The sequence below is a fragment of the Martes martes genome, assembly GCF_963455335.1.
Source record: "Martes martes genome assembly, chromosome: 12".
Classification (NCBI taxonomy): Eukaryota; Metazoa; Chordata; class Mammalia; order Carnivora; family Mustelidae; genus Martes; species Martes martes.
The window spans coordinates 61,333,576-61,360,242 of NC_137900.1; the positions used below are offsets into that span (position 1 = coordinate 61,333,576).

At 39.0% G+C, this 26,667-nt stretch overlaps 1 protein-coding gene across 1 annotated transcript in view; it reads left to right on the forward strand.

Annotated features, from left to right (window-relative positions):
• The window catches only part of MELK (maternal embryonic leucine zipper kinase), a 94,084-nt gene that overhangs the window by 56,776 nt on the left and 10,641 nt on the right, over positions 1 to 26,667 (forward strand). The window contains exons 11-15 of the mRNA XM_080820278.1: positions 4,762 to 4,848; positions 12,857 to 12,988; positions 17,766 to 17,888; positions 22,334 to 22,565; positions 25,788 to 25,884. Coding sequence (XP_080676404.1) covers positions 4,762 to 4,848; positions 12,857 to 12,988; positions 17,766 to 17,888; positions 22,334 to 22,565; positions 25,788 to 25,884 — 671 coding nt within the window. The remainder of the gene's footprint in view (positions 1 to 4,761; positions 4,849 to 12,856; positions 12,989 to 17,765; positions 17,889 to 22,333; positions 22,566 to 25,787; positions 25,885 to 26,667) is intronic.

Below are 26,667 nucleotides of genomic sequence, written 5' to 3' on the forward strand. Positions count from 1 at the left end.
TTCTGATGGCTTTAGGCTGCCCTTCTTGTTCTTTCTCTAGCTGTTATAGCTGTAAGGTTAGGTTGTTGAGCAACAGCTTCATTCAAGCAACTGTCAGTACTAAGCCTCAGAAGAGCAGAGTGTGCAGGTGTGCGAGCAGTGCGCTGGCAGGGCCAGGCAAGCGGGGATGTGTCCCCTGTGAGGGTGAGGGAGTGGGTGGTGCAAATGCCTGTGTTCAGCCATTGGGGGTCATCATTTCTCCATGTGTGGGAGGGCTTGGTGTGTCTTCTCAGCCATGATCCTCATAGCATAAGATACACCACTGCTTGCAGGAGAACAGATGCCAACATGAAGAAAGTCTCTGACTTCACCAACACAAAAATTATTTTAAATTTGGGTGCAGTATAAAGTAAAATATATAGTTCTGAGTGTTCAAAAAAAGTATGTAATTTTCCTTATATTTTAGTATAATAATTGCTAATATTTACTGAATACATACTACAATTGAGTAGTGTGCTATTATGTAAGAACTCTCTATATATTATACTAGAGTATAGTATAGAGCCCTTAGGATATTACCGCCCCTTTTTTTTTTATTTTTTTTTTTAATTTATTTATTTGACAGACAGAGATCCCAAGTAGGCAGAGAGAGAGGAAGGGAAGCAGGCTCCCTGCTGAGCAGAGAGCCCGATGCGGGACTTGATACCAGGACCCTGGGATCATGACCCGAGCCAAAGGCAGAGGCTTTAACCCACTGAGCCACCGAGGTGCCCCAGGATATTACCTTTAAGAGTCAGGTGCAGAACAGTGTTACTACTTTAAATTTTACAGAGCAGTTAAATTTCTTAAAATATTTAAAATTATTTAAATATTTACGTATACTTTTTTTTAAAAAATAGGGTTTTGTGTTTTTAATTCTTTTCACTCATTTAATCCTCTGAAGTAGATACTATTACTGTCTCCATTGTATAGGTGAGGCAATTGAGACACAGAATCACAAAGAAACTTCCCCAAGATCAAACAGTTAGTAAGTGTAGAACCAGGATTTGAACCTAGACATAAGGGCTCCAGAATGTGATGGATCTAGCAGGTCAAATCATTCAAATCTGGGGCCTGCATCCTGCGTAGTTGTGGCCTTTGTGACAAGGGTTGCTTGTCTGGTCTCTGTTAAAATAGCTCATGGAGCAGAGTTTTGGAGAGGTGGTGTAGTGGTTTGGTAGAACAGACTCTGGACTAGGAACAAAAAAATGCCAGTCCTGGGGCTGCCTGGGTGGCTCAATTGGTTAAGCAACTGCCTTTGGCTCAGGTCATGATCCCGGAGTCCCGGGATTGAGTCCCACATCGGGCTCCCAGCTCCATGGGGAGTCTGCTTCTCCCTCTGACCTTCTCCCCTCTCATGCTCTCTTCCACTCTCTCTCTCTCAAATAAATAAATAAAATCTTAAAAAAAAAAATGCCAGTCCTGGGCACATTCCAGGAATCTTCCTGAGTTTTCATTTTCTTCCTCCAGTATGAGTTTTCTGATGTCAGCCTCTTATGTATGTTTGGGTTATGTTTTGTCATTTATAGAGTGCCTTTACATGTTAGGTCATTCATCTGTCTTGCCTGCCTTACAGTATTGCTTCAGGGATCTAATGAGTAATATACAGGGGAAATAGAAGCGATGATTATTGCTTTTCAAAGTATTTGCTTTTCTCCCCTCAGTTTTCTGTTTCTTCAAGAGTGAATTATAAAAAATAATTCAGATTTACTTGGATATTTAACGTATAGGTGTTATTCTCTAACTCTATGCATGATCTCCTTCTGTCATTTTCACACATAGCTCTAGTACCCAAGTATTGTATCAAATAGAAGTTATATTCAGTTCTATTTTCTGCCCTACTGAACAGGAAATATAGTAGGCACGGATAATCCAAAATAATTAGCCAGCTTTTGGTATTCGTTTTTGTACTTAATTTAACTTGAGTATGTGTGGCTGAGAATTCAGAGTACAGATCTTCCTTGACTTAAGGGGTTATATATAAACCCATCATAAGTTGAAAATATATAAATAATAAATATATATACATTACACAATATTATATATATAATATATATAATATATATTATATATATAGTAAGCTATATATATAAAATATATAAACCCAATTTAAGTTGAAAATATTGTAAGTTGAAGATGCATTTAATGCATCTAACCTGCTGAACGGCATAGCCCAGCCTGGCCTCCCTCAAACGTGCTCTGGACACTTACATTAGCCTGCAGTTGGGCAAACTCATTGAACACAAAGCCCATTTCATAATAAAGTGTTGAATATCTTGTGTAACTTGCTGATTACTGTACTACAGTGAAAAACGGAATGATCGGGTAGGTACAGAATGGCTGTAAATGTATTGGCTCTTTCTTCTCACGATCACTGGTTGATGGGGAGCTGCAGCTTGTTGCCCTGCCCAGCATCACAAGAATGTATCATACCATATATTGGTAGGGACAAGATCAAAATTCAAAGTGTGAAGTACAGTTTTTACTGAACGTGTATCAGTTTTGCACCATGGTCAAGTTGAAAAATTTTAAGTTGAACCGTTGTACGTCTGGGACCATCTATACTTAAAGTATTGAGTCTCTTTGGAAAACCCAAAGTTTCTCTTTGGAGTTTGGAGTCTCTTTGGAAAATTCGAGATAAGCCATATGTTTCAGACTTTGGAGTCTTGTCCGCCCTACTCTTTAACCTCTCCAGTTCAGGAGTCCAGCAAAGAAGCTAACACCTTCTTTCTACCCTTCCTTCCTTTCCCACATGTACCTTGTGGTAAAAGCAGGAGGCTAGGAGAGAGAGAAAGGTTTTTTTTGTTTGTTTTTAAGAGACTGTTTTTTTAGAAAAAATGAGCAACAGAGAGCTGGTCAGGGGAAGGGCAGAGGGAGAGGGTGAGAGTGAGAATCTCAAGCAGGTTCTACAAGTGTGGAGCCTGACGTGGGGCTTGATTTCATGTCCCTGAAATCATGACCTAGCCGAAATCAAGAGTCAAATGCTTAACTGACTGAGCCTCCCAGGCACCCCTGTTTTTAGGAGACTAACATTAAGATTATGGAGGGAATCCCAGAAATCTTCTCCTTGAGCAGTAGTCACATCAACTGGTGTTGAAGAAGATGCCCAACTGGTGGTAAAGTGTCTGAGCTTCTGAGGTTGGGACCTTCCTAAAGGGGGTATCTACAGTAGGGGGAACTGCTAAGGTCAAAGCAACACAGTGGAAACTTATCTTAGCATTTGGAACTTTAATATAGTATCATAAGTATGAGCTTCTGTGGTCTTCACATTCTCCATAACCCATGAGGTTGTGCTTATACCAGCCAGTGATGCCGGTCATTGTTTCTAGTGTTCCTCTGTTTTCATGATGGCAACATGATTTTCTCTTGAATCCATTATTACAAGTGTGGTGTCCAGAACAAGGGAATGTTCATGATATTGCTCTGCTTTGTGGTGGGCAGACCTCTCCTGGTATATTATGTTTGATTCTGAACACTTCACACTGAGGGTCAGGGACAACCTAGAATGTGCGATCTAAAGAAATGTCCAGGATGGCAAGGGGTGGTAATCATTAACGTGTTGGTTAAAAGAACTAGAAAAGAGAAAACTTGGAGAGGACAGGTTGTCTATACTAGGAATATTCAAATTTCTGAAAAGCTCTTACACCAAGGAGGAAGTAAAATTATGACTGTTAGTAAAAATAGTTAATCATTTTTTGAGGGTCTACTCTGCTTAGATGTTGTACTAGGCTCTCCACATCTGTTACGTGTATTGCAAGGCAGCTTCTGTTTCTGCTTTACAGATGGTGGAACTGAGGCTCTGAGACGAATAATAACCTACTCAAGGTCATACAGTTATTTAGTGATTTCACAACCCAAACCAAAGTCTTCCTAATTCCAAAGCCCGTTAGCTGTCAGATTGTACTGACACTGAATGGAGATCATAGGCAGACAGATTTTAGGGGACAGGGCAGAAGCTAGCCATCCCAGCTGTTCTGATTCCCGGGAATGGAGAACTTGGGGCAGAAAGTGAAAGAATCACTTATTGGGGTTTTTGTGAAGAGAATTCGTACATGGCAGAGATGACTTTAAAATCACATTCCTTATGAATCTCTTCCACTGTGATCTTCTGAACTCCTGTTCAAGGTCCAGGCTAGGCCCCTTCGGCCTTTTGGTTCTCAGTTTTTCAGATTTGGTTCTCAGAACCTATTTCTGGCCCTTCATGGATGGATCTGAGTACTTGGATAATTTCTTTCCTTAAGCAAAATAAAGCTTATCTAGAAACTGTCTCGCTTTTTGAAGTTGTACTTCACTAGGTCCCTTAGCATCATGAGGGCTCCTTTGATTTGTGCTAAACCTAAATGTAGCTTGAGGTGCACTGCGCTACAAGTCTGAGCCACTCTTTTCTCCAGCCTGTTGGAGAGCCACTGATCTTAGTGCCCAGATGACTGTTCCTTGATGAAAATGCCATGCAGGTCTTACAGTGGGGAAGGAGGATGGAGTGCCTTGGCTACATAACATAATTTTAAGAATTAATCAGCTGATGATGGGATGCGAAGGGCGAGGCAAGGGTTCCTCTTTGTGAACTGCTTATTGACACCTGCTGATACCTTTACAAGTTATGGAGAGTGTTTATTCCTACCTAAGAATTTGATGAACTCCTGTTGTTTTGATATTACAAAGTAATTATGCTAGCTTTAAGATTTGAAAACAATAAATATGTTTGTAATTTTTTGTTAATAAAGTTTATAATTTTTTTTGTAGCTTATTCACCTCGATGAAGATTGTGTAACAGAACTTTCCGTACATCACAGAAATAACAGGCAAACAATGGAGGATTTAATTTCATTGGTAAGAAGTACAATGTGAATTCGAGAATAACATCTTGTTTTATTGTTTATTGATGAAATAAATGTACCAATAAAGTACATTAAAAAGAGTAGAACATTTTTCAGACCTAGGATTTTATCTTGAGTATAAATAATATATTTGCGTATGATTTTCACTCAATTCTTTTCTCATGCCCGCTGGATATCCTCTTTTTTTTTTTTTTAAGATTTTATTTATTTATTTGAGAGAGAGAGAGACAGAGTGAGAGAGCATGAGTGGGGGGAGGTCAGAGGGAGAAGCAGACTTCCCATGGAGCTGGGAGCCTGATGTGGGACTCGATCCCAGGACTCCGGGATCATGACCTGAGCCGAAGGCAACCACTCAACCAACTGAGCCACCCAGGTGCCCTGGATATCCTCTTTTTTAAAAATTTAATTTAATTTTTTTGTGTATGTTCCAAAATTCATTGTTTATGCTGGATATCCTCTTAAAAATAACATTGATTAAAGAAAATTATAGTGGGGAAAAATAAAGAAACAAAATACTAATCCACAGAGAATTGACAGAGTTCTGATTTTACTCCTTGAAATTCTCCAACATGGAACTATGATTCTGCTGTAGGAATAGGTACATGCGAAGCACTTTTCTTCTTAAAAGCAACCTTGTAGCATCACATCACCCCTAAGCTTATGAACCAAATACCATGAAATCATTATCATGATTTCTGTGTTGGATCATTTTAGCTCTTTCAGATGCTCAATCTCTAGATTTTTTCCTACAGATGGAGGTACTCACTGCTGACTCTGAGTATAATCTAACCTGAAGCAGGGATTGTGCCTAACTTTGCTCCTGATTTAATACTGTGTCTTTCATCATCTCTGATTTGTATTTTTTCTCTTTTCTAATTTGCAAGGTAAAGGCTTTAAGCAAAATTTTTTTTTACTAAACAAAGCTTTGCTAAGCCACAGTTCTTTTCAGTGAGAAGGTATAAAGGATTTCTTTTGAATGATATATATAATAAGCACAGGTTCAGGAATGTGTGCGGAAAACAGAATGATAATTTAGTTTTTCATGGATAATGCCTTTATTTTATTTTTAAAGATTTTGGTTTGAGAGAAAGAGAGAGAAAACATGAGTGAGGGGGGAGGGGCAGAGGGAGAGGGAGAAGCAACTCCCCACTGAGCAGGGAACCCAACACAGGGCTAGATCCTAGGACCCCGAGATCATGACCCAAGCCAAAGGCAGATGCTTAGCCAACTGAGCCATGCAGACACCCTGGATAATGCCTTTATTTTTATTTATTTTTTTTAAAAGATTTTATTATTTATTTGACAGAGAGAGATCACAAGTAGGCAGAGAGGCAGGCAGAGAGAGGGAGAGAGGAGCAGGCTCCCTGCTGAGCAGAGTTCGATGCAGGACTCGATCCCAGGACCCTGAGATCATGACCTGAGCTGAAGGCAGCGGCTTAACCCACTGAGCCACCCAGGCGCCCGATAATGCCTTTATTTTTTAAAGATTTTATTTATTTGACAGAGAGACACAGTGAGAGAGGGAACATAGCAGAGTGAGTGGGAGTGGGAGAGGCAGGCTTCCTGCAGAGCAGGGAGCCAGATGCAGGGGCTTGATCCCAGGACCCTGGGGTCATGACCTGAGCCAAAGGCAGATGCTTAATGACTGAGCCACCTAGGTGCTCCCTGGATAATGCCTTTAAAGGAATGTCAAGAATTGGGAATTGTTGCAAGGTCTTTTATAATGAAAATTTGAAGTTTCCAATGAAGTAACTTAAAAATAAAAAGTATGACTTTTTCTTTAGGATGATTTTTAATACAAGACTATTCCAGATACATAAGATTTCTTTTAAAATTTTTGTTTTACAAGTTTTCAAACACCTACAAAAGTAGAATAGAATTGTTTAACAGTGATCTTACATGTAATCATCATCGAGTTTCAACAGTTAATGACACTTTGCCAGTTTTATCTGTATCCCAGCACCCTTTCCCATCTGTCCTTTCTAACTAGGATATTTCAGTTAGTCCCACACATCCTGTCATTTTATTGAGAAAAAATTTGGTTTGAGATCAATAGACTTAAAATCTGAATCTTAAAGCTAATATACTTAGTAGAGTGCCTGGATGGCTTGGTTGGGTGTCCAGCTCTTGTTCTCAGCTCAGGTCTTGATCTTGGGATCAGGAGTTTGAGCCCCATGTTGGAATTTCAAGAACTATTGAAAAAAGTTCTTAAAGTAGTATCCTTTATGTGGTTTTTTACATATAGTTTTCAAACTTAAAAGTGAAATGGAAATAGGAATTATTTACTTCTGTTACAGAAAAAGTAGAGAATGAAGCATGATGGAGATTGTTTTCTGGTGTTACTCTCTCTAAAGATCTCCATGATTCTAAAAGCTAGACTTGAACAACATCAAGAATGCTGTGAAGAAAGTAATAGTTTTTCTTCTTTTGTACTCTTCCCTCATTTTAAAATGCTTTTTTATACTTATTTTCCAGTCCTAGGGATGAGTAGGATAGGCTATGCTTTCTAAATGTGAGATTGTCAACTTTATCTGAGCACTAGAGTTTCCTGGGTACTTTAAACTAATCCCAGTGCCTAGGTCCCACCCCCAGAGATTATGATTTCGTTGGTTTGGTGTGTGGCCTTAACATCAGAATTTTTAATAGCTTCCCAAATGGCAAAAATTTAGAGTAGTACTTCTCAACTCCTACTACTATAAATTTTTGCCATTCAGAGTATGTTCTGACTGGCAACATTAGCATCACTTGGTGCTTGTCAGAAATGCAGACTCTCAGGCCCCACTTCAGACCTACTGAGTCAGAATAATCTGCATCTTAGTAAAATCCCTGAGTGATTCCTATGTATATAAAAGCTTGAGAAGCATTGGTGTAAGTCAGTGGTTTTCAACTGGGAGTGATTTTGCCTCTCAGGGGACATTTTTGGTTGTCACAACATGGGTATGTATACATGCTAATGGAATCTAGTGGTTAGAGGCCAGGATTCTGCTAAATATCTCACAATGCTCAGAATAGCCCTCATAAGAGAGCATTATCCAGGCCAAAGGCCAATAGTGTTGAGGTTGAGAAATCTTGGTTTAGGTAGTCTAAGAGAATTCACATTGGTCCTAGTACTTTCCAGTTTAAATAGCTTCAGGGAACCCAGATTGAGGTCATCTGTGGTCTGTTATACTTTTTCTGGCACTTTGGGAGCTTTGCCTTTATTTTGGGGGCTGGTTAGACAGGACAGGGAGAAACCAGTTTAGTGAGATCTATGCTGGTATGGTGCTGCTGATCTTTGTGCAGAGAGAGAAGCAATATTATTCTCAAATGTTTGACTCCTTGAACTCCCACTTTTATATCATTTATATGAGCTCTGTCTCTTTTTTTTTAAAGATCTTATTTAGGGGCACTTGGGTGGCTCAGTTCTTGGGCGTCTGCCTTCGGCTCAGGTCATGGTCCCAGGGTCCTGGGATCAAGCCCCGAACGGGGTTCCCTGCTCAATGGGAAGTCTGCTTCTCCCTCTCCCACTCCCCCTGCTTATGTTCCCTCTCTCACTGTATCTCTCTCTCTGTCAAATGAATAAATAAGGTCTTATTTATTTATTTGAGACAGAGACAAGTTTAGAGCAAGAGTTGGGGTAGGGGCAGAGAGAGGAGAAGCAGATTCCCACTGAGTGCAGAGCCTGACATGGGGCCAGACGCAGGGCTGGATCCCAGGACCCTGAGATCATGACCTGAGCCAAAGTCAGACACTTAACTGACAGAGCCACCCAGGTGCCCCATACATGAGCCCTCTAAACTGCTTTTTATATGCAGAAGTTAGAGTTTCATATGTGTTACGATTTTGAACTATCTCACCATGGCCCTCTTGAGACTCACAGTAGTGGTGCTAGAGCTTCCTTCCACCTAACTGCATTCCTTACTTTTCCCCTCTCCTTCCAGCTGTGAGTGACTGTGGATTGTGGGAGCAGCCAGTCATCTGGTAGGGGGACTTCACTGAGGGTTACACATGCATATGAGAACCTATTCAGATCAATCCCTTCCCCGACCCCTGCAGTGCAAATCGCCCTGTATTCTGGTGGCAGAAGTTTAAAGATTGAGGACCTCACAGCCAAGCTCAGGAAGGACAGTGAGCCATTCCTCAATTTTGCAAATGCTCTGTCCCAGTAACTGCCTGTCCTCAGCCCAGGGGCTTGGGCAGTTGTCTAACATGTAGTCTGTGTGAACAAGAACTGGGGATTTTAGAATGTTTCGTTTTTTTAGGAATGGAGCCTTCTTTATGATAGGTAGACCTGTTGCTTTACTTTCAGACATTTGACTTTCAAAACAGGGAGCTGCTGGAGACATGGGTTGTGTTAGACTTGTGGACTGACGTCACCTGAAAGTGTAACTAAGTGTGCCAATTCATCTGTTATTGAACACACAACTCCTCCATGTGTCTAATCGTAATGAGTAGTGTGCAGTGGCTATGGCAAAAAAGTTATTGAAAGGATGCCTTTTTGCTTAGGGATAAAGAGGGCTTAGAGTTGTAAAACTCCCAGCCAGGCTGAGAGGATTCCATCTAAAACTGTCCAGGTATTGTTTACAGTCTAAAGAGGTGGCAACTTGTTTCTGAGCCATTGTCTGTAATCAGTGTATGGCATCTCTTTCACAAAGGTAGGACTATCATACTGGAGAGTGATTGTGATTGCGTAGTTTTTATCCACTTCCCAAGTACCTTCTTTATGAAACTTTCTCTGTCCTTCCTTCCAACCCATCCTGTCTGGATTAAAGGCAGCATTCTTTGATAATTTATCACAGAATTTTATACTTCTTCCACTAGATTGATAGGTCCATTATATAGATTTCAAAGATACATGCTGATTGTGGCTATCTAAAATATTAACTGATTGGGACGCCTGGGTGGCTCAGTTGGTTAAGCGGCTGCCTTCGGCTCAGGTCGTGATCCCGGCGTCCTGGGATCGAGTCCCACATCGGGCTCCTTGCTCGGCGGGGAGCCTGCTTCTCCCTCTGCCTCTGCCTACCACTCTGTCTGCCTGTGCTCGCTCGCTCTCTCTCTCTAACAAATAAAAAAAAAAAAAAAAAAAAAATTTAAAATATTAACTGATAAAATTTATTAATAATAATAGTTTTTATTTACACCTTTTTGGTAGTAGGCCTTTTTGGATCATGTGCCTTGTGAGGAGATACATGCATTAAATATTATTTAATTTATTAAAATGTAACACTCCTGTAGGGTAGAGTCACCTCGTTTTATGGGTCCATTATTTAGAAACTTCTAGTTATACACAGTGGATTGAACAGGTGTGTTTACATACACCACTTCCCTAAAACCTCACTAAAATAATAATAAAGAGATAAAAAGATAAAAAATTCACAAGGATGTTGAGGATAAAAGAGGAGACAAAAAGTTATGTCAATACAATTTGGGGAGTTATACAATAGAGAAGCGGCATCTGACATAGCATTTTAGAAAAAGCTGAAAGTTAATTGCCTGCAGTGGGAAAGAAAAGAAAATAAGCAAATTGATTAGAGCCTTAGGCTCCAGAAAGACTTAGGAATCAGAGGTACTCGGAGCCTCTGAAGTTGGGAAATAAGTAGGGTGAAAAATAGGAAGATCGATTAAAAATCTGTACTAGAAGCAGTTGGACCCCAGGTCCCTTTCTCTACTTTGTGCTGCATGACATCCACCTCCTCCTTACCCCAGCAGGAAATGGGAGACAGTGAACAAGAGGAACTCGTCTACCATACACAGCTTGAGTGGGGGTGATGAGCTGAAATGGACGCATAGCTACATGCAGTCTTCATATTCAGGAGTGAACCGCTATCTCTAACCACCTTCCCTATTCAAGCCTGAGAATGTTGGAACCAGGATTTTATCCTGTTTGCAGTGGGGGTGGGGAAAATATTGGAAGATTCAATTCTAGGGGAAAGCCAAAGAGAGGACCTACTATACTAATGGTTGGGAGTTCAGATTCCTGTCTGTTCACCATAGAGAGAAGCCCCCAAGGTGATGAGCAGCCTCAGACTATACTGAAAGCCTTTAATTAACTATGCTTTGTAATTCTTCATCTTTCAGTAGAGATAGGCGGCCAAAGCTTATCACACATTTGAGGAAAGCCTCTAACATGAAAATCAGAGATCAAAACAAATGGTGGGGGTGGTGAGGTGGGGGAGAAGGAAGAAAAGTAAAGATACTGAGAAATAAAAGATAAGCAGGGAGTGGAGGAAAATGGCTTGAAGTGATAATTAATATTCCCAGAGATAAGAAAGGCTATTTCTTCTTTGAAATAGGAATAAGATGACTAAAAAGGAACATTTCAAGAGATAGCTCTTGAAAATTTAAGATATGACCACAGAAATGAAAAGCTTAGTAGAAATGATTGAAAGTAAAATTAAAGGAAAACCTTTTAAAAATGGAATCTAAGAACAAAGAGATAAATGCACAAATAGAAGAGAATGGGTAAGAAAGGTCCAACATACAAATAATAGAAGTTGCAGGAAGATAAAACAGAAGAAAGAAGGGAAGAAAACATAAAAAAAAAATAATAATACAAGAAGAAATATTCCAGAACTGATGGTTTCTAAGTTAGTAAAACTGAGTTTTTTAAGAATGAAGGAGTTTAGCCAGGTTTTGGAAATATGAATGAAAATAGATGAACACAAAGTGAAATTTCAGAAAACTGGGGAAAAGAGAATATTCAAAGTTTCCAGAGACCACCCCCCACCAAAAAAAAAAAAAAAGAAAAAGTCTCCAAAAGATCATAAAGAAAGGCCTGGAGTCAAAAGACCTTGGATTTTTCAGTATCTATACTAGAAGTGAGAGGACCATGGAACAATTTTTTCAAAACTGTAAAAATTATTGTCATCCTAGAATTCTGTACTCAGCCCAACCAGAATCAAGTGTGAGCAGGGAATGCAGTCATTTATCAGACATTCAGGGTTGCACAAGATTTACCTCCCATTCATCCACCCTCAGAAATTACTGGAGGATGTATTCCACCCAGACAAGAAAGTATCCGAGAAAGAGGAATATTTAGGATCTGGGAAACTGGGGATACATTGTAGAATAGATGTGAAAGGGACTCCCTAGACCAACAGCTGAGTTGCAGGTTGAGAGAGAAGCCAGACAAGAGTGGAGCATGGAGTGCAGACCTCAGGTGGAATGTCTCCAAAGGGGCAATGTTGGAGGGAACGGATTAGCTGGTGTGTGTGGACATGTTGAGGGGAGGTGAAGAGTGCTGGGGGGCGTGGAGTTGAATTAGTAAGACGAGCAACTGCCTCTTTTTTATTTTTAACTTTAGGAAAAACCAAGATACAAAAGAAGGAAATGTAAGGGTGGTACCCCATGTGGTTTAGCTGCAGTTCCATATTGGTTGTTAGGATATGAGAGTATTTATCTACTCATTAGTAAAGAATTCCTACTCAGAGTGCCTCCCCGTTGTCCACTACCTCCCTCAGGTCCCCTGGGCACCTCCCTTCTATCTTCCCTGGGGCCCAGTGTTTAAAAGTTTCACGATCTTCATGGCAGGGTGCCCCAGGACCCTACTCACCTCTCAGCCTCTGTTCTAGTTGCATAGAGTCAGGGTACCAATGAAATATTTTGAACATTACCCCTATTCAGTTGTTAATACTAATTTACATAATCATGATAGTGTAAATATTGATTTAACTAAAAATTGTGGTAAAATTATAGTAGGAGGATGCAAGGAGGCAGAATGTATGGGGCAGGAAGGGGTCGTAGTAGATCTAAATCCTTATTTTCCATACTAGGAAATTCATAGATAATATCTGAAGCTGAAAAAAAATTAAAGCTGTTTAAGCAACAGAGAAACATAGAAGAAATAGCTATAAGTATTTAAAAGTGGTTCCCTCTGAGGAGTAGAAACTGTGTGAGAGAAAGAGAGTTGGTACAGGGGATTGCTCTTTTTTCCTGAATGGAAAAAAAAATAATGTAAAATAAATCATTATTTCTGAAAACTAACTTTAGTATTCTAAACAACTTGATTTTCTTTTTTCCAGTGGCAGTATGATCACCTCACTGCTACCTATCTTCTTCTTCTGGCCAAGAAGGCTCGGGGAAGACCAGTTCGTTTAAGGCTTCCTTCTTTTTCCTGTGGACTAGCCAATATCACCCCATTCACAAACATCAAGGTAAATGTTAGAACCTTTTTTTTTTTTTTAAAGATTTTATTTATTTAGGGGTGCCTGGGTGGCTCAGTGGGTTAAAGCCTCTGCCTTCGAGGCCCAGGTCATGATACCAGTGTCCTAGGATCAAGCCCCACATCAGGCTCTCTGCTTGGCAGGGAGCCTGCTTCTCCTTCTCTCTCTGCCTGGCTCTCTGCCTACTTGTGATCTCTGTCTGTCAAATAAATAAATAAATATAATCGTAAAAAAAAAAAAAAGGATTTTATTTATTTATTTGATAGCACAAGCAGGGGGAGCTTCAGGCAAAGGGAGAGTAATGTAGAAATGTTAGAAACTTTGAGTGAACACCGACTACTCTTTTTTTTTTCTTTTTTTACAGAGGGAGAGGGAGAATCTTTTTTAAAATTTACTTATTATATATATATAGAGAGAGAGAGAGAAAGCGCGCGCGCGCGTGTGCATACATTGGAGGAGGGGCACAGGGAGAGACTCTTCAAGCAGACTCCCTGCTGAGCACGGGGCCCAACTCAGGACTCATCTCACCACCCATGAGATCATGGTCATGAGATCATGACCTGAGCTAAAACCAAGAGTCATATGCTAAATGGATTGAGCCTCGCTCAGCAGCCTCGTGCTTGCTCCATTCATGAGTGGTTACACCACTGGTGTCAGGGAGCCAGAGGAAAGACGTTTTATGATTTAAATATTTTTGGTGGGGGGGATAAAATTTAAATAAGTAAGTAAGTAAATTTTTATTTATTTATTTTTTTTTAGTAAATATTTTTGGTGAAGAAAATAGGAAATTCTGAACTTGAACTCTAAAAATCTGAATGTTAACATGGCATTGAAATAATTCTCTCCTCCCCTCTGTTTTTCACAAAATAATTTCTTTCTTTCTTTCTTTCTTTCTTTTTTAAAAGATTTTATTTATTTATTTGACAGAGAGAGACACCACAAGTAGGCAGAGAGGCAGGCAGAGAGAGAGGAGGAAGCAGGCTCCCTGCTGAGCAGAGACCCTCCCATGTGGGGCTCTATCCCAGAACCCTGAGATCATGACCTGAGTTGAAGGCAGAGCCTTAACCCACTGAGCCACCCAGGCATCCCACAAAAGTAATTTCTGATTGTTGCAGAAAAATTTTAAGCCACAGATAAGCTAAAGGAAAATAGAACTTATCCATGAACCTACTACCTATAGGTTTTATTTGACTACATCTTTCCAGTCTTTTTTAGTATGCTTATTTACATAATTTATGTATATGCAAGTGCCTTTTTTTTTTAATGCAACTGCTTTTAAAAGATACTGTATTATTGGGTTGTGGATAAAAATTTTAAATATTGTTGGGATTAAGATTTCTGAAAGAGGATATATTATACTTTATATTATAGACATGAAATATTTTAATGAATATTTTGATACTCATTTATGTTGATTGTTTAGGTTTCTTTTGAGCAGTAGTTATAGCTTATGTAATTCAAATTCCTTGTATGAATTTGTTGTGACCATATAAGTTTTTCTATTTTTGTCTTCTTTGTCTCATTTTTCTTTGTCATGAGCATTTAGAATGGTAGAGAAGCTTTACATTTTTGGAAGCACCTGGGTCATTCCTAAGAGTTCACATGAGTCTCTGTCTTTTGTCTGATTCTTTGTTACCTAAATTCTGCCTTGACATCATTTGCTGGCTGGGTGTGGAACTTTGTAATACAATAAGTCTTCCCTTCAGTTAATTTAGGTTGCAACTTAAGTTATTCTAGCACTAGCAAATTGTACTTTTATTATTCTCAGAGAGAGGTGGTTAGCTCTCTTAATGGAATCCAGTATACCCCCAAATGACTATGTAGGTGAGGTGATTTTATTTCTTTAGGTCTCAAAACTCTGTTTAAAAAAAAAAAAGCCACCTTTTTCATGATCTTGTGTTGAGTCTTCCTCTGATCCCCCTGAATTCCTTTACTGCTTCATTTAGCTCTCTTTTTGGCACTTGTCAATCATGTGTTGCAGATATAGGGGATTTTATGTTCTTCCCAAATCCTGCCAGTCCCTTCTTCCCTTCCTAGTTGATATCTTGATCAAACTAAGCACGAAAAGTGTCAGTAGCTGTTATGTAATGGAATCTTGGGAGTGAGATAATGTCATTCCTTGGTTGGTTTTCTAGTTCTTTCTTGGAGAGCTTTATTGGATTGGTGAATACCCCATACGCAGACAGATCTTTCACTCATGGACTTCATGAGTCGTCCTGTCACTCCTCCTGCCACGTTGACCCTTGAAACTCTCAGACTGAAGTGAATACCTTAGGTCCAGGAGGACACAAAATCATGAACTCTGTTTCTGATCAAGGTAGTTTCAGAAAGGAAGTAGATAAGTCTTACTTCTAATAAATTCTAATTTTGTCTTGTTATGTATAAATCATGCATATTAAATTATAATAAACTTTATTAATAAACTTTAGCTAAATTTTTACATTTATGACACCATAGTTAACAGGCCTGAGACATTTTCCTAAGCCTTTGAATTTTCTTACATCTGGATTGGCCTGATAACAATTTATCTGCTTATAACATTTATGAAGTATTCAAGTGGAAAAGATCTGGGAAGATACTTACTCTTCTTTTTCAACTAATGAGCTTTGACCCTAATCATGTAATTACTTGGGCATTTATGTTATTTAATCAATTTTTATGATAGGTAGACATTTTAATGACAAAAAAATGGAGCAGAAATCATATTTTGGGTTTTCTGATTTTATGCAAATCACTGAAGCTTGAAACAAGGTTCCTTTGTACTCTTCTTGATAGAATCATCCCTTTTCTCTGGGGTGTTGTTTATAAAAAGTAGGTAATCCTGAACTATTAATCAATAGATGGCATTTTCAGTGAAACCATAATATAGTCTGATCCAAGAATCATAAAAGACTACATCATCAACATATCATTAGCATTTTCAGCCCCATGCTTGCTCTATAACAGTTAAGTTGAGGCAAGACATGCATAAAGATAGTACTATGCTGGAATAATAGATGTTGGGTGCCAATAAGGGGCTAGAGGTGTGCTCTAGTAGGTTTAGGAAGATTTAGGAAGGGAGTGATCACCATAGATGACCCAAACTGGATCCATAGTCAAGTCTAGAAAAAATGGAAAAGAAGGAACACAGTATTCAGGGCAGGATAAATGAATTAGCAAAATCTCAGGCACCTAAATGTGCTTTATATATTCTGTTGGCAGTCACTAGGCTTTGTTTGAGATGGAGGAATCAAGCAGGGGCAAAGTGAGAGGAAGAGAAGGAGGAGGTGAGCTGTCAGAATAGGAGAGATCTAGATTGTAGAGAACCTTGAAATGCCATGTCAGAAGGGTTAGACTTTATGCTATAGATAATGGGAGCCACTGATTTTTGAACAAGATAGGATAAGTCACTAACATGACAGTAATTTAGAAATATTTATCCAGACTTGTTCAGTTAAGAATGTGTATGTTGTTACTCCCTTCTGCAGTGCCCATGACAGCCATCATTCATTCAACACTACTCTTTTCCTCACTGAACCTAGATTTAGCTTTAGTATTTTTCTCCACCTAGCACCTAGTATTTTTCTCCACCTAGCACTCCATGTAGCTAGTTCTAGTTCATGATAATTGGAGAACTCCGTCATTTCTGGCTGAGAGGGTGGAAACATTGGTGGCACAGACCATACCGCCTGTTTGAATAGTTCATGTCTGAGATGTGTCCATGAATTAGAGCAATGGCAGTGAAACTGGGAAGTAAATGGTGAGGTATGAAGAATTCAAGTAAAATTGTTTGGCCAGCTAAACTTGATGTTGAAGGGAAGGGAAGGAGAGAGAAATAAAAAATCCGATTATAGGGGCACCTGGGTGGCTCAGTGGGTTAAGTCTCTGCCTTCGGCTCAGGTCATGATCTCAGGGTCCTGGGATCAAGCCCCACATTGGGCTCTCTGCTCAGTGGGGAGCCTGCTTCCTACCCCCACCCCCGCCTGCCTCTCTGCCTACTTGTGATCTCTGTCTCTCAAATAAATAAATAAAATCTTTTTAAAAAATCCGATTATACTTCATAGTCTTAGGATTTAGAGTATGTCTAGTATACCCTTAGTTTGTAGAGGGGGAAGAATGAGGGAAGATAAATGACTCTAATGATATCGTTAGCACAGGATCCCAAATAACCTGTCCCCAGGAGATGTTTCATGGAGCTAGTTTATTCCTAGGAGAAATTACTGCATACTCTGTATGTACTAACAACAAAGAAACCTAAGTCATTTCCCTTCTGTTTACTATTTTGTTGGAGCCTTTTTTTTTTTTTTTAAGATTTATTTATTTATTTGAAGTGGGGGGCAGAGGAAAAGGGAGAGAGAGAATCCTGGAGCAGATGCCCCCTGATTGTGGAGCCCAATGCAAGTCTTAATCCTAGGATCCAGAGATCAGGATTTGAGCTGAAATCAAGAGTCAGATGCTTCACTGACTGAGCCACCAGGTGCCCCTTTAGACCTTTTTATGTTATTTGTCTGCTGTTACAGTGATTATCTGATGATAATAATAAGCGAAATAGTATGGCATATAATGTAAAAATGTTCCAAGACACGTTGTTTGAGAATCCAAGATTCTCTTATGTAATAATTTGTATTAGAGCATTTTGACTTCCTATATTCTGTCCTAGATGGTGAGCTCCTTCAGTATCCTATCTGCTTTGTTTCTGCTTCCAGGGCCTTGCCCTGTGCCTTGAACATACTCTTTTAAAAATTGAATCATGTTGGTGTTGTCTCTAAGTTTTTCTGGTTTTCAATAGCCAAAGAATCTGAGTCTAGAAGATATGACGACAAGTGATGAAAACCATGTGTCTGGATTGATAGACTATGACTGGTGTAGAGACGGTTCATCAGCAGGTGTGGCCACTCCTCAAACACCACAGGTTGGTTATTTGTATGACTATTTAAAGCAGTGTATGTCTTAGTTATGAAAACATCTAGACTCTTATTGGGTGTGTGTAGTTGTTCCATGTAATATGCAGTATTGTGTATGTGCTTGGAAATTTAATGAATTCCTAAGCCATTGAAAACATTAATGAGAGATTATTGGAATATGAATGAAAGGGAAGCCAGTTATTTCCAAGTTGAAGAAAGCCAATATCCCATTTCGGAGCACTTTACTGCTCCTCGTTTTGCCTTTTTCTCCCATTCTTTCCCTTCCCCTCTTTCACCTCCCTTTCTTTCACCTCCTCTCTCCCATTACAAAAATGAGGTCTAGCTTACATGTGGTTAATTATTCACCATTTTAGTCTACAATTCTGTGTGTTTTGACAAATGCATACAGTCATGTAACCACCATGAAAATCAAGAACAGTTCTGTTGCCCCCCAAAATTCCCTCATGCTTCTTTGTAGTCAACTCCATATTCCCCCCAACTCAGAGAAACAACTGATCTGTTTTTTTTTTCCTTTCGATAATCTTTTTTTTTTCTCTTTTTAATCTTACTGGTGAAAAAAAATCTTATTGGTGTTCGTTGAACTTATGGGATGTACAATGAATGTTATTCCTCCGCTGTCTTTGAGGGGCCACGCAGAGCGCACTCCTTCCTCCAGCGGTGAAATACAGGAGCAGGGGTGCTTGTTTCTGCTTGGGAATCCCACTAGACACTTAAATCCAGGGCTTTTACTGGGGCCTGGTTACACAGGCTCTCTTTGTCAGTGCTATCAGTCATAATCACAGAAATTCTAGACTACTAGAAGGAAAGCTGGTGTTCATCATAAATCATACTGCTTGTAGTTTGTGCAACCTGGTAAGGCAGGGTTCGGTGCCCCAGCTATACAAACAGGTTGTGGAGCCCAATGCAAGTCTTGTGTTGGGAACTTCCTAAAAGCTCACTTTCCAGCTTCCAGCTGGGACCTGCTATGCTAACTCTTGTGCACAGCAAGGCCCTGTTACATATGTGTAAGAGTCCTACTGTGTGTTATACTTAGGGGTGGAATGAGTATCTTCAACCTTACCAGCCATTTTTCCCTCCAAGTGGTTGTATTAATTATACTTCAACCAGCAGTAGAAGCGTGTTGCCATTGCTCCACATGTTATTAATACTTGATATTTTTAGCTATTTAATATTTAAATATCTGATGAGTATAAAGTTATGTCTCCACTGTTGAAAAGTCCATTCTTTCACCACTGGATCTACAGTGGTACTTCAGTCATACATCAAGTTGTTGGAGTGTGTTTGTTTATGGGTTATATTTTCGTTTTATTGGTTTATTTTCACTAATACTAGACTTCTTAATTACTTTAATTTTATAATTGTTCTTCTATCTGGTTGGCCAGTTTCCTCCCATCTTATTCTTCTTTAGGAAGTCTTAGCTATTTTTCTCCCTTTGCATTTCCATATACATTAGAGAATCATTTTGACAAATTTCACATACACTCAAATGTTGAAATTGCATTGAATTTAAGATTCAATTTGGGAAAAATTGAAATCTGGACCCTCAAATGCCCCTATCCATAAACACAGTACATCTCTTAATTTATTAGGTTTTAGATAATGGCTTTCAATAAAGTTTTACAAGTATCCCCAAAAAAGTTCATATTTTTTTATTATATTTATTCCTAAGTACTCTTATTTTTTTTTACTGCTGTTGGGATGGTAGGTGTTTTAAAATCACATTTTCTATTACTGATGTAGGGATATGAAGTTGATTTTTATGTATTCATCTTATATTCAACAACTTTTCTAAACTCTTAAATTCTTGTAATATGTTGTTTGTTTTTTTGAGAGAGAGTGAGTGTGTGAGCTGGGAGTAGGATTTGGGGGAGGGGCAGCAGGAGAGAATCTTGAATAGACTCTATGCTGAGTGGGGATCCCAGTGCAAGGCTCAATCTCACAACCCTGAGATCACAAACTGAGCCAAAACCAGGAGTCAGAGGCTTAACCATCTGAGCCACCCAGCCTCCCCTGTCTGTATATTTTTTGAGTGTTCTGTGTAGAAAAGTATATCATCTGTGTATGGCAGTTTTGTCTCTTCCTTTCTCATTCTTATGCCTTTAATATCCTCTCTTTTATTACTATACTTAGTAGGCCTAGCAATATAGCAGACACTCTGTGTTCTTCCCAATCGTAAAAATAAATAAATAATGTTGCTTTTATCATTAAATATGTTTGTTCTCTCTTTCTCTCTCTCTCTCCCTCTTATACCTTCCCCCTCCCCCTCCCCCTCCCCCTCACTCTCTTTCTCCTTCTCCCCTTCCTTGTCATTCTTCCTCTCTTCACTGCACCTCCCGGCTCTTATTTATCAGGTTAAGACATGTTTTTCATTTAGTCCCATTTTGCTAAGGTTAGTTTAAAAATCATGAATCTCTTTTGCAGGAAACAAATTAGGTAAAGTTTACCTACTAAGATAATCATCTGTTTTTGTTCCTTTCATTAATGGAGTTTGTTACATGTTATATCAATACTTTTTTCTATTTTTTAATTTTTTTTAAAGATTTTATTTATTTATTTGACAGACAGAGATCACAAATAGTCAGAGAGGCTGGTAGGGAGAGAGGAGGAAGCAGGCTCCCCGCCGAGCAGAGAGCCCAATGCGGGGCTCGATCCCAGGACCCCGAGACCACGACCTGAGCCGAAGGCAGAGGCCTTAACCCACTGAGCCACCCAGGTGCCCCATCAATACTTTTGATGTTAAACCAGTATTGTATTCTTTATTTAAGCCCAGTTTACTATTTTTTTAATACATTGCTGGGTTTAGTTTGCTTAAATTTGTTTAGAATTTTTGCTTCTATGTTCTTAAATGAAATTGGCCTGTAACTTTTTTCGTCTGAAAATTTTAATTTTATTATTACAGAAATAATACATAGATATAGTCATCCTGCAAAACATTTAAACAATATAGAACAATATCAAATAATGAGTGAAAGGCTTTTTTCTCCTTTTCTTGCCTTCCATCCCATTCTGTATTAATCTTATCTGATTTGGGTATTATGATTATATTAGTCTTCTAAAATGAATTGGAATGTGTTCCTTTCCTTTTTAATTCTCTGGAATGGTTTCTTAAGAACTAGGGATTAGGGGTGCCTGGGTGGCTCAGTGGGTTAAAGCCTCTGCCTTTGGCTCAGGTCATGATCCCAGAGTCCTGGGATCGAGCCCCGCATCGGGCTCTCTGCTCCGTGGAGAGCCTGCTTTCTCATCTCTCTCTGCCTGCCTCTCTGCCTACTTGTGATCTCTGTCAAATAAATAAATAAAATCTTAAAAAAAAAACACAACAAACTAGGGATTATATTTTCCTTGAATGCAGGTAGGACCATGCAGGTAGCATGAATTCGGTTCCCAAACCTATGTGAAATTACAAATTATTAAAGGAGACTTTTGGGGATGCCTGGACGGCTCAGTCGGTTAAGCCGCTGCCTTCGGCTTGGGTCATAATTCCAGGGTCTTGGGATCGAGTCCTACATCAGGCTCCTTGCTCAGTGGGGAGCCTGCTCTCTCTGCCTCTGCCTGCCTCTCTGCCTGCTTGTGCACTCGCTCTCTCTCTCTCTCTCTCTCTCTCTGACAAATAAATAAATAAATAAAATCTTTTAAAAAATAAATAAATAAAGGAGCCTTTTGCTTTACATAAGCCCAGTTTATTAGAGCCAAGGCCAGGACAGACACATTTTTGCACCAAACTCTTTTCCAGGGCAGAATTATATTTAATTCACCCTTTCATTTTAGTTACAGCCCCTTCTGGCTTTTCTTGAGAGCTTTAGTTCTAGGTCTAAGACTTCCATGGCTGTTAAAACCCGTTCTGTCATTTATCTGACATAGTAGGTAGTTACCCTTAGAGCAGTGGACAGTTTCAGCCTTGATTACATCTCTGGATTCATGCTCCTCTTTTTAGTTTGCCCTCTGAGGATTTTCCTTACTTTTGTGGCAACCTCAACCATAAATTCAGAAGGATTAAAAAGTATTTTGTATTCAACATTTCTGTTAGAGTATTTTCACATGGTTTTTCTGCTCTAATCATTGACTAAACTTTTATTTTTTGATACGTGTTAGAGACAGACCATGGCAATCTAGGCATGGGAAACAGTTCTTAGGGATTTATTTGTGGCCTTTCTTAATATTGCCTAGATCTGGGTATGTTTGATTTAACATTTGACCTGAAACATGTTGAAATGATCTGTTAATAGAACAGACTAAAGTGAACTGAAAGAGAACTGTACTAAAGAGAACTGAATATACATTTTCAAATTTCCTGATATTGCCAATAATGTCCTTTTGAGAGTATTTCATTTTAATAAAAATGGTGCAAGGTAATTTGCAAATGATTAAGGCATGTTGTAGAGAAATTGACTTTTCTTCTTCGTCAGTGTGCTTTATCCAGAAACTTTTTTTCCAGTTTGCCAAGCATTGGACAGAATCAAATGGTCTGGAATCTAAATCATTAACTCCAGTATTATGCAGAGCATCTGCCAATAAATTAAAGAACAAAGAGAATGTATATACGCCTAAGTCTGCTGTAAAGGATGATGACTGCTTTGTATTTCCTGAGCCAAAGACTCCAGTTAATAAGAACCAGTATAATAGAGAAATACTCTCCACACCAAATCATTGCACTACACCCTCAAAAGGTATTTGTATGTGGACTAATCAGTGGTACAATACTTTAAATTCCATTCTGCTTACCGTCTAAATAAACATATAACAGGTCAGAAATGACTAGCATTGCTCTCAGGAATTTCTGCTTTTTTATCATACGTTTTTTACATTGGTTGAAATGAAAGCGTATTAGTCAACTTCTAATTTTTCTTAAATGATATTTTTTCTCTTTTTCACATATATGGAGTTGAATTATAGCATCATAGAATATCAAAGCCAAAAGGCAAGTTAGAGCTCATCTCATCCACCTGCATTTTTCACAGCCGAAGAACCTGAGACTCAGAGGAGTGATTTGCCCCTGGTTATATATCCAGGTTTAGACTTTGCTTTCTCCTTTGCCCCCACTTATCATGGCTGAAGCTAAAGTCTCTGGCTGAGCCCTTCTTACTCATGTGGATCTCCAGTTCTGGTATCTGATCCTGTCCGTGCCCCTATCCCAGCAGATGGGAGAGACCTGTGATGTCCTTCTAGATATCTAGATCTGTGTCCCGATATTACAGCTTTCTCATTGCCCTTGGTTTCCTCGTCAGCTCAGTCATCACCAATTATGTAAGCTGTTTCCTTTATGACACCTCAGTATTTTCTTGCTGGCTTCATTTGAGCACATTCTATATTGTTAATGTACCTCTTAAGACACAGTGCTTAGAACTGAGCACAGTTTTCTAGTACTGGGTCTCAACCGGATAAGACCGTAAGTGTCGTAAGAGTAGAAATTCTGTCTGCCATGTCCATTGCAGCATGGTATAGTATGTAGTAGGGCCATGTTTATTGTCTGGTACATAGTAGGTGCCCAATTCCTGGTATATGGTAGAGCCATATCTGTTGGATGAAGGAATGAATAAATTAGAGCCTGAGAGCTTTTATTTACCATGTCTATGTTACTTTTTAAAATGACCCCTAAACATTTTTGGCCTTTTTTCCAGCAATTGTGACATACTCTTTTTTTAGAGAGAGAGAGAAAGTGAGTGCATGTGTGAGTGGGGAGAGGCAGAGGGAGAAGGAGAGAGAGAATTTCAAGCAGAGGGTGGGATTTTATCTCATGACCCTAAGTACATGACCGGGGGTGAAATCAGGAGTCAGAGGCTTAACTTATGAGCCACCTAGGAGCCCCTGATCTACTCTTGTTTTATGTTAAGAGCCTCATGAACCCAAATTCTGAAACGGTGCTATGAGAACTGCTGCTAAATCACATCCCGCCATTGTGCTTTCAGTTTACTAGTGGGGCTGAGAGGCAGCTCCAGAGCTCTATTTCTTATAAATATAGTATGAAAAACTCTGTCATAATATTTACTGGAAGTTCTATTATTATGTTAATGACATTTTCTCATTCATCAACTCAAACAATACTTTTCCCAGAATTGTGAGGCTGGTTTGGTATGATAACCTTTTATGGCTGCTTGGGGTTGTTATGAGGGCTTAGTGAGATAACATCTGGATATAGTGGGACCTTAGTAGGAGCATCTGTTGCATTTTTTCTTACTGGGGGTTGTTTCTCTTGGTATTTATTAATAATATAGCTACAACATTCTTTGTGAGTCAGGGAGTTGGGTAGGGAGATAAAATGGACTTTAGCTCACCGAGGGCTTTTTATTTATTTTTTAAAAAGACTTTGATGTTTGCAGTCCCTTCTGTTACTATGTGTGTGTGTGTTTTAACTTCAGTTTTTATTGTTTTTAAGATTTATTTATTTTATTAAGAGAGAGTGTGTGCGCATGTGTGTGAATGTGTTGGGGGAAGGGACAGAGGAAAGGAGAGAATCCTCAATAGATTTCCTGCTGAGCACTGAGCCCATCACGGGGCTCAATTCCAGGACCCCTAAATTATGACCTAAGCCAAAATCAAGTCGGCTGCCCAACCAACTGAGCCACCTAGGTGCCCCTGTGTTTTTTAACTTTTTATGTAATTCTGAAGGTTTTGACATATGCATAGTTTGGAATTTTTAGTGTTAAAGTGTCATCAGTTTGTCTATCTTTTCCAGGTGTGAAAAATTGTCTCGGTCAAAATGAATTATTGGCCATTTTTCATTTTATTTTTAAAGATTTTATTTATTCGAGAGAGTGAGAGCATGAACAGGGGGAAGGATAGAGGGAGAAGCAGACTCCCCACTGAGCAGGGAGCAGGGTGTGGGGCTTGATCCCAGGACGCTGGGATCATGACCCGTGCCCAAGGTAAACGCTTAACCCACTGAGCCACCCACATAGCCCTGGTTATTTTTCTTTAAACATAAGAGCCACCTACAGAAGCTGGTGGCTAAAGCCCCGATTGATAGCTTACATTAGTGCTTTGCATTTGACTTCGACTCTGAGTCATTTCTGATATTAGCTGTAATCACTTTACTGAATTTTGTACAATCCACTTAGTGACAATTTGTCAAAGAGTAACTGTGTATAGTAGTAGATACTCTTTGTGTACAAAGATGAAAACTATTATCAGAGATATCCATGAGTGATCTTATTTTCTTATTCTTGTGGAACCAGTGAAAACAGTGCTGAATAGTCATAAACAAAACAAAACCTCTAATGTCTTTTTAAAAACTTGATATCTTATACTTATTTTAAAGTGTTATTACTTCTAAAGGGTATGTAAGTTTTAGATCATGAACAAAAGCTTAATCACTGGTAGCCGGAGGATTTATTATTGCGAATTTGTCACAAACTGGTTACAAACACCCTAGTAGAATCAAACACAAAATTCTAGAATAGGAATATAAAAATAACCAAAACTCACAGCTGTTTAATAACTTTGTCAAGACTTCATAAAACTGTTCTCTTTGCCTAACAGGAGTTGAGTAGGACTAGGAATTGCATTAACACCTCTCTACTGTTTCACTTAAAAACATAAATTGGATCCTTGTGTAAATACAGATTGACTTATTTATAGATAGGAAAATGAGTAGCCATAAAATCTTTGTGTATTTATCATATTTATCATATAATATTTATAATATAATTTTAAGCATGGCCTCAGTTTTGCAAAGAAGGAAAAGAGGAGCCACACGTGCAAAGCTAAATGATATTGTTTTTGTTATAAATCACATGGAAACATTTCTTAAATAATTAGAAACTTAATAGCTCTGGCCAAGTGTTTATAGTATTTCTGAATTACTTAATCAGTGATGTATGTGTTATTGAAAGAAGTTTTGAAACCATAATATGTCACCTGCACATGGTTTGTGTTTCTTGTTTTTTTAATAGCCAGAAACCAGTGCCCGAAAGAAACCCCAATTAAAACGCCAACAAATTCAGCAGGAACAGAGAAGTTAATGACAGGCGTCATTAGCCCTGAGAGGAGGTAAGTGTTCTGATTTTAGATTCTTTAATCTTCAGTATATGTAACTAGATTTCCTTTTTTCATGTATGATAAACCTGATTAAGGTAACAAACCATTGTGTAAATTATGTTGGAGACTGTGGGACTGTCTAGCTGAATGACAGTGGTCTGTGGCCATTCCTGGAGCTGTTGCTGCTGCCTTCCTCATGGGGTAGAATTCTGAAACTCCTCAGGAGTAGGACTGGCACTTCACTATATGGCAGGCTAGGAAGACAGTGGCCCTGGCCCCAGCCAGGTGGTACCCTTTCTGACGCCCATCTCTTCATACGCTTCTGCCAGCAGAATATAGACATCCACTAACAGCAGTTTCTCAGATAGTAAAGATATCAATGCGTGATTCAGAGAAAACTCATTCCTCTTGTGGGGACAGCTCTGCAGCATTCATGACCCTTCCTTGTCTTTTATAGCTACTTTTTTAAAGCCACATCCATTTTGAGGACAATTGGGGAAATTAGACCATGAACTAGATATTAGATAGTTCTATGGCATTATTATTAATTTTCTTGATGTCCTGTTGGTATTTTGGTTATGTAGAAGAGGTCCTTATTCATTCGCTATGTGTGCTGAAGTGTTTCAGGGTGAAGTCTCAGGGTATCTTCAGGCAGGTTACTTTCAGGTTGTTTAGCAAAGATGCACATACATTTCATATATTTACTTATGTATATATGTAGAGAAAGCAAATGTGGCAAAATACTAACAACTCTTGAATCTAAGAGGATATATGGGTGTTCGCTGTACTATTCAC